Raw genomic sequence first — 14704 nt, 5'->3', positions numbered from 1 at the left:
GCTCAGGGCTCATTTTGCTCTTGCTCAGTATCCAGAATTGTTCAAGTGTCGTCTGTGTCTGTAGTGAAATTCATTTCAGTGAGTTAATGATTTTGTGATTTTGTGTGAAGGTTAATTTAGTGTTGTTGACTATACGTCACGTGATAATTTTAGTAAAATTAATCGGTTGTTGTTTTTTGTTCAGGAATCAATATGACAGACAAAATTAACAGTGCGTATCTCAGGAATATGATGGGGAACACTCCTTTGGAACTGATCAAGTTTTTGGAGCTTTTCAGTTTAATTGCTGAGGTTGTGAAATGCTCTATTTGTGGTGAAGAAACGAAGTTGGCTGAAGTTCCGGCGTCTCGGACCAGGGACGGTTATAAGTGGCACTGTCCGAAAGACGACATTTGGTGTTCGGTACGGTGTGGTACCTGGTTCGAAAAGTCTATGTTGGGGATGTGTGTACTGGTGACTTATTACTTTTGTTATAGATCCCCACAAAGTTTTTGCGCACATGACACTGGTGTGAGTGAGAGGAGTGTGCTTGATTGGTTTTCTTTTTGCGTGAAGTGTGTTCCAAGTTCATTAAGTACAGGGGTAAGCTGGGGGGCGGGGGGTGGGGGGCATGGGGCTGTTGTGGAGGTGGACAAGTCGGAGTTTGGGAAAATGAAGTATGAGAGGAGTAAGGGTGGGGTTGGTCTCTGGGTTTGGTGGGCTGTTGTTCCGGGTGTGGGTGTTCTGAATGTGTTTTTAGGGTTGTGGAAAGGAGGTCTAAGGCGGAATTAGTGGGGTTAATTGAAGAGTACAGTAGTTTCAGATGCATTTTCTTCGTATAGGGGTTTGGGTGAGAGGGGATTACATCATTTAGTAGTTAACCATAGCTTAGAGTTCAAAAATTATGAGATGGGGGCTTGAACAAATAAAATAGAGGGGATGTGCGTAGCTGTTAAGTCAGTTCTTGGGAGGGGGAAGAGGTGCTCTTCCTACCTTCAGTCTCATTTAGATAAGTACTGTTGGCGGAAAAGTGTCCCTGAGGGGTGTTGTGTTTTTTGGGTTTTCTTAAGAGCTGTCAGTAAAATATATAGGCCAAAAGTGGTTGATTAGGGTGGTTTGGGTAGGTGGGTTGGTGGCTGTGGCTCAGGGTGGGGTGGGTGGTTTTGTTTCGTCTTAGAGTCTTTGCTGGGGGGGGGGGGGGGGGGGAGTGTGTTGGTTTGTGTTTTAGTTGTGGAAGATCTATTTTGTAGAAGTTTTTGTTGTGTTGTAGTGTGTGATTGGATTTTTTTATGTTGCATTTGGTTTTTGTTTGTGGGATTTTTATTTTGGGGTGAGGGAGGAGGTTGGGTTGGTTGGGGTGGGGGGGGGGGGGTTGAGGTGTGGGTGGGTTGGGACTTTCTTTTGGTTGAGTATTTTTTCATTGGTTTGTGTGTGTGTGTATGTGTGTGTGTGTGTGTGTGTGTGTGTGTGTGTGTGTGTGTGTGTGTGTGTGAGTGAGAGAGTGTGTGCGCTTGTGTTCATGTGCCTGTGGCTGTGGGTGATTGTGGTCGCCAACCTAGTTTGTGGCACCCGAACTTTTTTGTGGTAAGTTTTTATTGTTTTGGTTTCAGTGTATGTTTTGTGTGTTGGGGTCTAGGGAAGTGTTTTATTGAAATGCGTGGCTGTGAACGTTGGTATTGTTATCGGGAGATGTTTTTGAGCTACATAGGTCAAGGGAAGTGTTCGATCCCAATTTATGGGATCGGGAGCTGCTGTTGAGCTATATAGGTCAAGGGAAGTTTTTGATCCCAATGAGTTGCTGTGTATTTTGGTATTGGTATTGGGAGATGTTTTTGAGCTACATAGGTCAAGGGAAGTGTTCGATCTCAATTTATGGGATTGGGAGATGCTGTTGAGGTCAAAGGTAGTGTTCGATCCCAATGTGTGGCGGTGCATGTTGGTATCGGGAGCTGTTGTTGAGCTATGTAGGTTAAGGGAAGTGTTTGATCCCAGTTTATGGGATCGGGAGCTTCTGTAGAGCTATATAGGTCAGGGGAAGTGTCCGATTCCAGATGATATGGTGATAGTGGTATTTGGGGAGTTGTGTGATGTCGGTTTTTTTCGTTGTTGGTGGGTGTCTAAATTTGTTTATATTTATATAATAGAGGGAAACATTCCACGTGGGAAAAATATATCTAAAAACAAAGATGATGTAACTTACCAAACGAAAGCATTGGTATGTTGACAGACACACAAACAAACACAAACACACACACAAAATTCAAGCTTTGTTGGTGTAATGGTTCAGGGATTCTGCCTGAAAACAGCTTTCACATCCCACAACTACCCTCCCGACCTGGTACAACAGCAAATAACCAGAGCCACTTCCTCATCCCCTCAAACCCAGAACCTCCCACAGAAGAACCCCAAAAGTGCCCCACTTGTGACAGGATACTTTCCGGGACTGAATCAGACTCTGAATGTGGCTCTCCAGCAGCGATACAACTTCCTCAAATCCTGCCCTGAAATGAGATCCATCCTTCATGAAATCCTCCCCACTCCACAAAGAGTGTCTTTCCGTGGTCCACCTAACCTTCGTAACCTCTTGGTTCATCCCTATGACATCCCCAAACCACCTTCCCTACCCTCTGGCTCCTACTCTTGTAACTGCCCCCAGTGTAAAACCTGTCCCATGCACCCTCCCACCACCACCTACTCCAGTCCTGTAACCCGGAAGGTGTACATGATCAAGGGCAGAGCCACGTGTGAAAGCACCCATGTGATTTACCAACTGACCTGCCTGCACTGTGAAGCTTTCTATGTGGGAATGACCAGCAACAAACTGTCCATTCGCATGAATGGACACAGGCAGACAGTGTTTGTTGGTAATGAGGATCACCCTGTGGCTAGACATGCCTTGGTGCACGGCCAGCACATCTTGGCACAGTGCTACACTGTTTGGGTTATCTGGATACTTCCCACTAACACCAACCTATCAGAACTCTGGAGATGGGAACTTGCCCTTCAATATATCCTCTCTTCCCATTACCCACCAGGCCTCAACCTCTGCTAATTTCAAGTTGCTGCCACTCATACCTCACCTGTCATTCAACAACTACTTTACCTCTGTACTTCTGCCTCGACTGACATCTCTGCCCAAACTCTTTGCCTTTACAAATGTCTGCTTGTGTCTGTATATGCGCGGATGGGTAAGTGTGTGTGCGAGTGTATACCTGTCCTTTTTTCCCCTCTAATGTAAGTCTTTCCGGTCCTGGGATTGGAATGACTCCTTACCCTCTCCCTTAAAACCCACATCCTTTCATCTTTCCCTCTCCTTCCCTCTTTCCTGATGAAGCAACCGTGGGTTGCGAAAGCTTGAATTTTGTGTGTGTGTTTGTGTTTGTGTTTGTTTGTGTGTCTATCAACATACCAGCGCTTTCATTTGGTAAGTTACTTCATCTTTGTTTTTAGATTTGTTTATATTTAGTTTGTCCCCACCCAAACCCCCCCCCCCCCCCCCCCCCTTTTCCCGCACTTGTCCCATTAGTGTCATTAGGCTTTTTGTGGAAAGTGTGTGTGTTTGTTTTTCGATGTATTTTCGTCCTCATAATGTGTATGTAACGACTTTATATGTGCCATATTGAAATCGTGGTTTATGGTCGTTTCCGCCATATTTGTGACGTCATGGGTCAATGCAGATGGGCGGGATCGGACGCTTCTGTATTTCCAATGGGGCTAACGAATGAAAGAGGAAGCCGCCTGGTAGAATTTTGCACAGAGCACAACTTAATCATAGCTAACACTTGTTTTAAGAATCATGAAAAAAGGTTGTATACATGGAAGAGGCCTGGAGATACTGGAAGGTTTATGATAGATTATATAATGGTAAGACAGAGATTTAGGAACCAGGTTTTAAGGGGACTACACCCTGCCTATCTAACCCATGTTAATTTAGGCAAGTATTTGACCCATTTCTGAAAAAACTATTTGATGCAGGACCTTAATATTTTTACTGTATGTTACATGATGCAAATAGAGTCAACTGTACTAAAATCTACTTTATCCATTTTATAGTTTCTAAGAAATACTTTGCCAGGTCTGGGCAGCATTATTCAATCCATAAGGCATGAACAAATATTCATATAGTCCAGATGGGTTGATGATAGCGGTTTTGGGGATATCTTCTGCGTGCATCGGAATCTGATGGTATGCTTTTTTGCAGTCTAACACAGAGAAAAAATTGACACCGAACAAGGATTGTGAAAAATCGTGGAGGTGTGGGACAAGGTAGTTATCAAGTATTGTTCTGACGTTCAAAAGTCTATAGTCTCCACAGAGTCGAAGGGAATTGTCCTTTTTGGGAAATGACATGTATAGGGGAAGACCATGCACTGTCCGAGGGGCGGACTATACCCAAGTGTAAAAGTTCATTAATACATTCTTTGGCAGCGGTAAGTTTTTTTGCATTGAGGCGTCGGGGGCGAGAATGGACAGGCAGTCCCTTAGTTTTGTTAAGTCTGTGACAGACGCCTCTAGTAATGGCCTTGATTTTGTGAATAGGTATGGCAGAAATACATGGAGGGACGTAGGAAGGAGCGACGTTATCGTTGATGGGCGGTAAGTATGAAAGGGAACTAACCTGAAATATGTTATCATTGAACGGTAGTTCAGCGAAAGCTGCAGTGTTGTCAGTGGAGCTGCACTGTGCAACAGCCGGCGGGGTTCCATTGACTATGGTGTCACTGCACGAAGGAATCGTTGCGTGCGCATGCGCGGCGTTGCCTGTAACAGCTGTCGCCTCTGTGTTTTGATGCAAGGTGGACGGTGAAGCTCAGGGTGGGCAATTGCTGGGTGGGTTGCCTTCTTCACTGTCCGGGTCATGGCAGGCACTGCTGTGGCTGCGTATAAACAGCAGTGCGGTATGCAGGTCCCGCGTAGTTTCATACGTGTTATTACTTTTAATCTTGATCTCCTCTCTAAACCCGCAGAATTCATCAGTCAGGACATCACAATGTTGAAGTAGCTTTGCATTGTCTTCAGACAGTTGGTCGATTTCGAGGCATTGCATAACTAAGTTCACTACGACAGCTTTGCAGCCCAGAAAGAAAGTAAACCTTCATCTGGCATAGTTTTGCTATTGAAGACTGCTCTGATACACCGCCACAGTTGTGAAGGAGTCAAGTCTTTGAGATGTACATCTTGCAGTATGTATAAAACAGACTCTTGCATAGTCTTAGCTAGACGTTCGCAGATCTGTTGTTTTGCCTGTGCGTAACGATTTGCGGGGGCCGCCGACAGCACTAAGTCCTGCACCCACTCAGCGTGGTCCTCTAGGGCATTAGTAAGCGCAATAAATTTAGCACTGTCTGAATCAATGTTTAGGGCGGTGAATATAGTCTCTGCCAAAATAAACCACGTATGCGGATTGTACATCGTGAACCTTGGTAATTTAGGAATTTTCTCACTCGTGTGTTGTGGATGTAACAGATTTGATAGCACAGTGGATGGGAGTGGTGGAGTGTTTATGAAGCTGTCACTCGCGGCGTTCGCGGTGGCTGATTTAAACACGGTAGGTGCGGGAGGCGCGGCAGGCGCAGCCGGGGCTGCGGAAACAATCGGGGCGGGATGACTGTCCAACCAGTAATTGTTGTCACTGAAATTTGTACGCATCTGTTTTTGTAGTGAGTCTTGTACTCGGTGGGGAGAGAATGTGTCCAAAATTGATTTATGAGAGCTCCAAGTGATCTGTGGGCTCGAAAAGTCTGTGAGGTTCATAGTGTTGGGGCACTGTTGCACACTACATGTCACAGGAGGTTGTACATACGATGCACTGTGAGTCACAAATTTAGGCACAGCACTCATGATTGGTTTGTTATAGACAAATATAGAAAAAGATTTCATAGCAGGTAACATCACTGACGATGTTGAAAGAGTCCACAACGGCATTGTTGATGACGGAGGAAACTCCACGGCATTGCACTTATCTTCCAATTTTATCCCAGTTGTTGGTGGCGTTGTGCGTAGGAACCCGTGGATAGGCAGTGTAGGGTCACCATTAGTATCATGTTGTAGTCCGAAAGGAGCGGAAGGTGAGCGATGAGGAGATGTCGAAGTAAATGGCCACATTGTCGAATCGGACGTATATTGCGTGTCGGAGGTCAACAGAATGGCAAGTGTTATACTTATAACACAGAAAACACCATTTACTTTCAGTATGTAATATTTTTATTGGTACAAGATAAATCAAAACACAAAGAAATAGTTTCCAACAATCACGGTAACAGTCATGATGAATGTCTCACACCAGCTAGCCAACAACCAAAGTAAGTAAAGCAAAGTACAAAAAAGCAAAGATATTAATATTTTCTGGCAGTTCTGCCACAGAGCCCCCCCCCCCCCCCCCCAAGGAGTGCGGAGTGCATAGGAGTGATGAGGAGTAAGTGGTAAAGGGAAGGTAAACATTTAAGACATGATGTAATCTTGAAGTCTGAGAGGTGGCCAACGGTGCGGCCAGCACGGGTGATAGCAATAGGGGTAGGAGGATTCGGGGAAGATGAAGGAGAAGGGGGGGTTACTCTTATAAATAAAACATCATTGGAGTCTACATAGGCTGAAATGTCATTTTGTGAAGTACCAGGAGCCACACTGAAGCACTGTAATAGCTTAATGTCTTCCTGGTCAGATGGCACAGAATTGTTTTGAAATTCTAAGAAAAAAAGAAAAGTGTCCACAAGTTGTATTTTTATAGAGTCTACATCATAGTCACTCAAGTGCACTTGAAACACTAGTTCATTACTGCTGGCACTTGGAGGTGTGAAGTATAGAAGAGGGAGGGCCTTGACTTGCAGAGAGTGTTTGATTAGCTTGTGGAGAAGGGAGAGGACAGGCCTCTGAAGTTTCCTGCAAAACAAATTCATTATCGTGTATGTCGATGTCGTTAAGGATCCATGCTGCTTTCAAGTGCTCAATGGTCACGACAGACGGTTTGTTCTTAAAGAGGATCGTGTAAGTATTTTCAGAGTGTGACAGGACCTGGTATGGGCCAGTGTAGGGTGGAGCAAGGGGTGGACGCAAGGTATCTTCTCTAAGCATCACATAGTTACAAGAACTCAGGTGTGGGTGAATGAAAACCAGAGAGGTAGCATGCGATCGAGGTTGCGGAAAACGTAACTTGTTGATATGCTGTCGAACCTGTCGTACCAACTCCAGAAGTTGATCCTCGGGAAGTAGAGGAGAATCATCAAGAAAATCCACCGGAAGAGTGAGGTTTTCTCCTCACCGTTTGACTGTGGATGGAATGGAGGGGTCGTGACATGCATGACGCCGTGACGGGCACAAAAATCTGCAAAATCGGAGGAGGCAAATTGCAGACCATTATCAGTAACAAGATTAGAGGGAAGGCCTTCCAAGGAGAAAATGCGAGCTAGAGCATTGGTGGTTTCCGCGGTGGTAGGCGACGTGCAACGGACAATGAAAGGAAAGTTAGAGTAGGCGTCAATAACGAGAAGCCAATAAGTACCTAAAAAAGGTCCTGCAAAGTCAGCATGAATATGCTCCCAGGGCTTCTCAGGCAAAGGCCACAGTGACAAAGATGACTTTGGGGTGGCGGCCTGTGATGGACAAGGACTGCAGGCAGCGACCATGTGTGCGATTTCAGAGTCAATGCCGGGCCAGTACACATGACGGTGCACCAGAGACATGTCTGCTTGTGTCTGTGTATGTGCCGATGGATATGTGTGAGTGCGAGTGTATACCTGTCCTTTTTTCCCCCTAAGGTAAGTCTTTCCACTCCCGGGATTGGAATGACTCCTTACCCTCTCCCTTAAAACCCACATCCTTTCGTCTTTCCCTCTCCTTCCCTCTTTCCTCATGAAGCAACCATTGGTTGCGAAAGCTAGAATTTTGTGTGCATGTATGTGTTTGTTTGTGTTTCTATCGACCTGCCAGCGCTTTCGTATGGTAAGTCACATCATCTTTGTTTTTAAATATATTTTTCCTGCATGGAATGTTTCCCTCTATTATATTCATATACAATATGAATATACACATGAATCGAACGGTTGAAGGTTCCTATCACCAGGCAATTGCGAGTGTAACCTAGAAATTTATAAATGAAAGATTGCAGTTAAATAAAATCTGCAGGTACTATCTTAATGACTTTAAATGATGAGTACGATAGTAGAAATACTTTTGAGAATGTGGTATATTTCTACAAAACACTTATTGGTGTTGATGGTTCAGCAGTTAAATAAAATATAAGTTGAATAACAGGGAAACAATAGATTTCTAATGAACATAATTAGTTCTGAATGACAGCATAGCTCACAAGATATTTACTTCTAAATGCATACTATGTCTTCACTGTAGAAACCACGGAACTCTCCCAAGTTAGCACTTGCAAAGTATTTCTGTCACCCGCGACCGTGTGCAAACTGTTCCACATTCCAAGTCTCTTTTGTGACCGTGCGTCCATCGCGCTGTCATGTGCAGCAATTCCCATGTCCTGTGCCATACTTTTTCTGTGTCCTCTCATGCTGCACCCTTCAGACTCCCCCTCCATTCACTTTAGTAGTCACCTCCCTTAGTAACAAGCACTGTGATTGGTGATAGGGCTTCCGTCATGGCTCCAAGCCAACGCACACTCACAAACATTTTGAAACACATTCAAAATACTGGATTTACATTTAAATAACTTGAAATTAAATAAATATACCTATGGCTGGACCATAAACACGCTCTAACTCACATTATTAAATACATAAACAAATTAAATAAACATATATCAAAGGGGTAGAACAGAAGGTTGGCCAGTATCCTAATGTCTCTGTGCTTTCTAAAACACAGTAAATATGTAACCAATTTCTTCATGAATAGTATATATCCGTATAAACAAAGACATAGATGAATAAATATATTTATAAGCGTTCTGCTACTGTTTTTTCATGTAACTGTGGAGTACTTATGGCCTGGCATGACCAATAGTAATCGGCCACTTTGACCTCCAATAACTCATGTACTATTCGAGTTACATGCCTGTAATTCATACCAATTTAGGTCTGCACTAATACCTTTCTAAAGACATGTTGACTGACAAAATCGGTTAAGCCATTTAGATTTTGGAAATTGGTTGCTGGGTGTTACTTGTATAATTTATCGTCAGATACTAAACTTTAAACTAATAAAGATATTGAAAATCTGATTACACCATCGGAATCATTGTGCAAATAATGGTAATATACATGCTTCTTTTTGAGGTATCATGATTCATCTGGCTTCTATTAATTTCTATATGAACTGTGAAGTGTCTGCCATTAATGTTTCACAAAGTTCGCCATCTTTGGCATTCCTGGCATGTCTCCTTCATCGACTCAGTGTCACCATGGAATTCCCAGCTACACAGCTGGACCGTGCTCTGGCACTATTCCTCTTGCTAAGCTAACGTTTGGCAGCACGTGGTTGCTGCTAGGTTGTGACCTGCTGAGAGGCCCCAGCGCAGCCACGGCAACTCTGAACTTAGAATATTTTCAGTGCCCCACAACTCGCCCGGTACCTCACACATTTATTTTTTCTTATGTACCAGTATGTAGATCATATTATACATCCTTCTAATTCCCATATAATTGTTCATAGTGAATACAATCCACTGCAGCTGTAATTTCAAAGGTCCTATATCTGGATAAAGACATGTATGCTAGCTGGATCTCAGGACACTAATCCCACCTTCAGGTGCTACTGTAACAATAAAGATCAAGCAGGACACTATACAACATTATTTAACTTATAATTACATTTTCCTAAAGACATTAGAGTTTCATTTTTATCATTTTAATTCATTTCTTCAGCTTCCATCATTAGTCATGAAAATTATTTAATATTGTTCAATATTGGAAGAGCCATTAATGTTGTAAACCATGAGTATAACATACTTAATTAAGTACAACTAAACCATACAAGTCATGCAGAACACCTAACAAGTTTATTCATCAGTATAAGAGAGCATTTGTAGGTGAGACATGAGAAATGAGGGACTGACCAGTAAAACTTGTGGTAAACATAGCCAGACTGAAGAAACAAGACTAAATTTATAAATACACACGCATAGATGGAAAGTATACCCTGACAACCTACTATGAATGCCAGATATGCACCATAGAAGTGAAAGGGACAATATATGGGAAAATGCTGTTACAAACAACCATAATGCCAATAACAAAACTGCAAAATATAACATACAATATAAGTGCTCAGGCAGCCACAAGTCAAGTACACCCAACATGACCCGTGTAACTGGCTGCCATGTGGAGCACAAGCAGACACACCAGTACACACATGCCACTGAGTGGCTGCAGCATGAACTAGTGTTGAAGTTCACGTTTCTGTGCTCAGCAGTGTGGGCTGGATGATGAAGAGTAGGTGGGGGGGGGGGAAGCCTCTGAGCAGTATGGGACTTAACTACTGAGGTCATCAGTCCCCTAGAACTTAGAACTACTTAAACCTAACTAACCTAAGGACATCACACACACCTATACCCAAGGCAGGATTCGAACCTGCGGCCATAGCAGTTGGGTGGTTCCAGATTGTAGTGCCTAGAACCACTTGGCCATCAGCAAATCAGTATCACCCTATTTCACCCCTTTAAGGGCTAAATTTCCAAAAACAGTGAAAAACATATTTTTTCAACTGAGAAGCAAAACACCAGTTTTCAAAAGTTTAGCTTCAAAAATGCTCATATAATGAAATATTTCCATATAAACTTTCATCCCAAGTTTCACTCGCATAGGGGTTGAATTTCCAAAAACAGTGAAATAGATATTCTTTTTATTTCTAACTGAGAAGCCAATTTTAAATTTTAGTAGATTTAGCTGTAAAAATGCTTTCATAATAAAATATTTTCATAAAAAAATCTCACCTCTTATTCCACCCACTTAGAGGTTCAATTTCCAAAAACACTGAAACATGTATGTTTTTATTTGTAACTGAGAAGTCAAATACCAATGTTCACAGATGTACCCTTAAAATTATTTAGAAGTTCTTTAATAATGATCTATTTTAAAAAAAGATTTCACCCGTATTTTACACCTGTAGGGTTAAATTTCCAAAAATGCTGAAACACATAGTTCTTTATTTTAGACAGGGAAACCAAATACCAATTTTCTTAGATCTAGCTTCGATACTGCCTTAATATAGACATGTAAAAAAAAAAAAAAAAAAAAAAAAAAAAAAAAAAAAAAAAAAAAAAAAAAAAAAAAAAAAAAAAAAAAAACCCTTCATTCCCTATTTCTCCTCCTTAGGGTTGGAATTTCATAAAAATCCTTCTTAAATGACACCTAAAGTATAACATCCACACCTTCTCCAAATTTCAAGTTTCTGTTGTTAGCAGTTTAGACTAGGCAATGAGTAAGTCAGTCAGTCAGTCAGGACATTGCCTTTTATATGTGGAAATATGACATATAACAATATGCCATTGTATCAATATTGTTACAATATGACATATGACTATACTCAAAAAGAAGTATAAGTAAAAAAGTACTATATTAACTTCAATGCAAACCTTTTAGTGAATATTCTAAAATGTAATTTGGTAATAACATTTCTTTTGTTCTATCATCAAGGGGCTAAAATGTCATACTGATGAAGATTCACAAAACCCAGATGAATTTCAAGAGGTTGCTGCCATATGTATGAAGAATACATCAGGATCTGAGCTTAACAGAGGTGACAGAGAAAATAGAAGGAATGGAAACAATTATCACAAAAATAATTTTGGAAACACCAATGACAACTGGAGCAGTGGTGGTATGGGGCAGACCTTCCCTGGTTATAATAGTGAAAATGAAGGTAAACGAACTTCTCATAAATGATTTATATTGCACAAAATATATTCTGTCACTAACTTTATCACCAACATACAAAAATATACATTCAGTACTAATCTTCACTTGTATATCATAAAAATGCTACCTTAAAAGTGTGAGAAGAGCAATAATGTTGTGTATGTGCCACACACAGCGATCAGCATTAGTATCTTAGAGTAAGTGGATGTAAAGTAAACTATATCTAACAAAGTGGTTCAACAATGCAATGAGAAAATCCACACAGTTATTAACATTAGTATCTTAAAGCAAGTAGATAGAGGATAAATTACATTTAACACAAGTGGTTCAACTACACAATAAGAAAATCAGACACATAATATTGCATGAATCAAAAAGTGTACAAGTTCATCTTTTGAAACCACCAGGGGAAATGATCTTCCATTGCCACATTTTCTTATAGAATTCACCATTCAAAATGATATACTGCTAGTTAATCATACAGTTATGGAACAGCCAGTAGATGTCATCAGCAAAGACAGAACTGGAAAATTCTGCAGGTTCTTTTAGTGGAACCTTCTTTACTGTTTAAGAGGTAACCGTTATACATGGTACAGGTTTTAATTGCATTGTGACTAAAGTGCACTAAATGTTTAAAGTAATATTTTGGCTATCTGGGTCCAGCAGCACCATGATAGTGACAGCAATATTGGCTCACCACCTCCACAAGCCAGAGATGCTTGCAAAAATTTGTTGTATGTCTCTATCTCTCTCTGTGCCACGTAGCATATAGTGGAGATGCTGAGTCGCAGATATGCACAACAAAAAGACTCCCACAATTAAAGCTTTCAGCCATGGTCCTTCATCAACAATAGACACACATATGCACACACACACATTCACACAAATACAACTCATACACATGACTGTAGTCTCAGGCAACTGAAACCACACTACAAGCACCAGCACCAGTGCATGATGGGAGTGGCAACTGGGCGGGGATAAGGAGGAGGCTGGGATGGGGAGGGGGAGAGATAGTTTGGTGGGGCTGATGGACAGTGAAATGCTGCAGGTTAGGCAGAGGGCAGGGTAGAGGTGGGGAGGAGGAGAGTGGAAAAGGAGAGGAATAAAAAGACTGGGTGTGGTGGTGATATGATGGCTGTGTAGTGCTGGATGGGAACAGGAAAGGATTTGGATGGGTGAGGACAGTGACTAATGAAGGTTGAGGCTAGAAGGGTTACAGGAATGTAGGATGTGTTGCAGGGTCAGGTAAAGTACACACACACACACACACACACACACACACACACACACACACACACACACACACACACATGTGCACACAAATGCATACTCCTGCATGGCTATGTTGAACCAGCTGAATGCACTGTGTCAGGACTGCAGTTTTGTACCTTGACTGGGATGAAGGGTTGTGTCTGGCAGAGTATGAGGGGAGAAAAGTCACTGGGGGGAATCAGGAAAAGATGGCTATGTTTGGATAGAAGGTAGCATGTGCACATGATAAAAATGCGACATGGACACTGCCACTGGTGAGCTCATGCAACACATGATGACGATGACATGGGTGTGGGATTGGGGGGGGGGGGGGGAGGGGGGGGGACTGGAAGGTAGTGATATAACAGATAAATGGGAGACTGGAAAGAAGACAGTGTGGGCACAGAATGAGTGAAACTGAAGTCCTGGTGCTGAGAGGAGATAAATGGGGGGAATGAACTAGCTGAATTAGGACAGATGGATTATAGGAATGAAGGATGTGTTCTAAGGACAACTTCCATCTTCATAGTTCAGAGAAACTGATGTTGGGAAAAAGATCCAGATGGAAGAGGTTGTGAAGCAGCCATTGAAATCATACCAGCAGTATTTCCTGCAAATTGGCGGTCAATTCACCTCAGAGCCACAGTTTGACAGTGGTCATTCATTCAGGTGGACTGCTGACTGATGGTCACACTCATGTAAAATGCTGTTTAGAAATTGCAGAAGAGCTGTTACATGACATGACTGCTTTCACAGGTTGCTCTGCCTTTAATAGGATAAGCCCAGTTGTCAACATAAATGCTTTGTCCCCCCCCCCCCCCCCCTCTTTCCCCTCAGTCTTTTTTTTGACTGATTTGATGCAGCCCACCACAAATTTTTCTCCTGTGCCAACCTTTCCATCTCAGAATAGCACTTGCAACTTAACTTCCTCAATTTTTTGCTGGATGTATTCCAGTTTCTGTCTTCCTCTGCAATTTTTACCCTCTACAGCTTCCTCTAAGTATCGTGGAAGTTATTTTGTGATGTTTTACAATATGTCCTGTCATCCCAGCTCTTCTTCTTGTTAATGTTTACCACATATTCCTTTCCTCACTGACTCTGTGGGGAACCTTCTCATTTCTTACCTTATCACTCCACCTAATTTTCAACATTCTTTTGTAGCACCAAATCTGAAATGCTTCAGTTCTCTTCTGTTGCAGTTTTCCCACAGTCCATGTTTTGCTGTCACCCAATGTTGTGCTCCAAATGTATATTCTTAGAAATTTCTTCCTCAGATTAAGACCTATATTTGATGCTAGAAGACTTCTCTTTGCCAGTGCTAATCTGCTTTCTATGTCCTTCATGCTCCATCTGTCATGGTTGTTTTATTTTTTTTTCCTAGGTAACAGAATTCCTTAAATTCATCTGCTTCATGATCACCAGTCATTACTCAAAGCTACTTGCTGTTCTGATTTTTGCTACTTCTCAACACTTTTGCCTTTCTTTGATTTACTCTCAGTCTGTATTCAGTACTCCTTAGAATTTTCATTCCATTCAACATGTCCTGTGCTACATTTTCTTTCTCACTAAGGATAGCAATGTCACCAGTAAATCTTATCATTGATATTCTTTCACCTTGAATTTTAATTCTACTCCTGTACCTTTCTTTTATTCCCATA

At 41.9% G+C, this 14704-nt stretch overlaps 1 protein-coding gene across 1 annotated transcript in view; it reads left to right on the top strand.

The window, feature by feature from the left end:
* Positions 1–14704, top strand: part of LOC124545359 (odorant-binding protein 59a) — a 178155-nt gene that overhangs the window by 38635 nt on the left and 124816 nt on the right. Inside the window, exon 2 of the mRNA XM_047124264.1 lies at positions 11571–11796. Coding sequence (XP_046980220.1) covers positions 11571–11796 — 226 coding nt within the window. The remainder of the gene's footprint in view (positions 1–11570; positions 11797–14704) is intronic.

The sequence above is a fragment of the Schistocerca americana genome, chromosome 8 (genome assembly GCF_021461395.2).
Source record: "Schistocerca americana isolate TAMUIC-IGC-003095 chromosome 8, iqSchAmer2.1, whole genome shotgun sequence".
Taxonomy (NCBI): Eukaryota; Metazoa; Arthropoda; class Insecta; order Orthoptera; family Acrididae; genus Schistocerca; species Schistocerca americana.
Note: the sequence above shows the minus strand (reverse complement) of the source record. Positions and strands in the feature narration are given on the sequence as shown.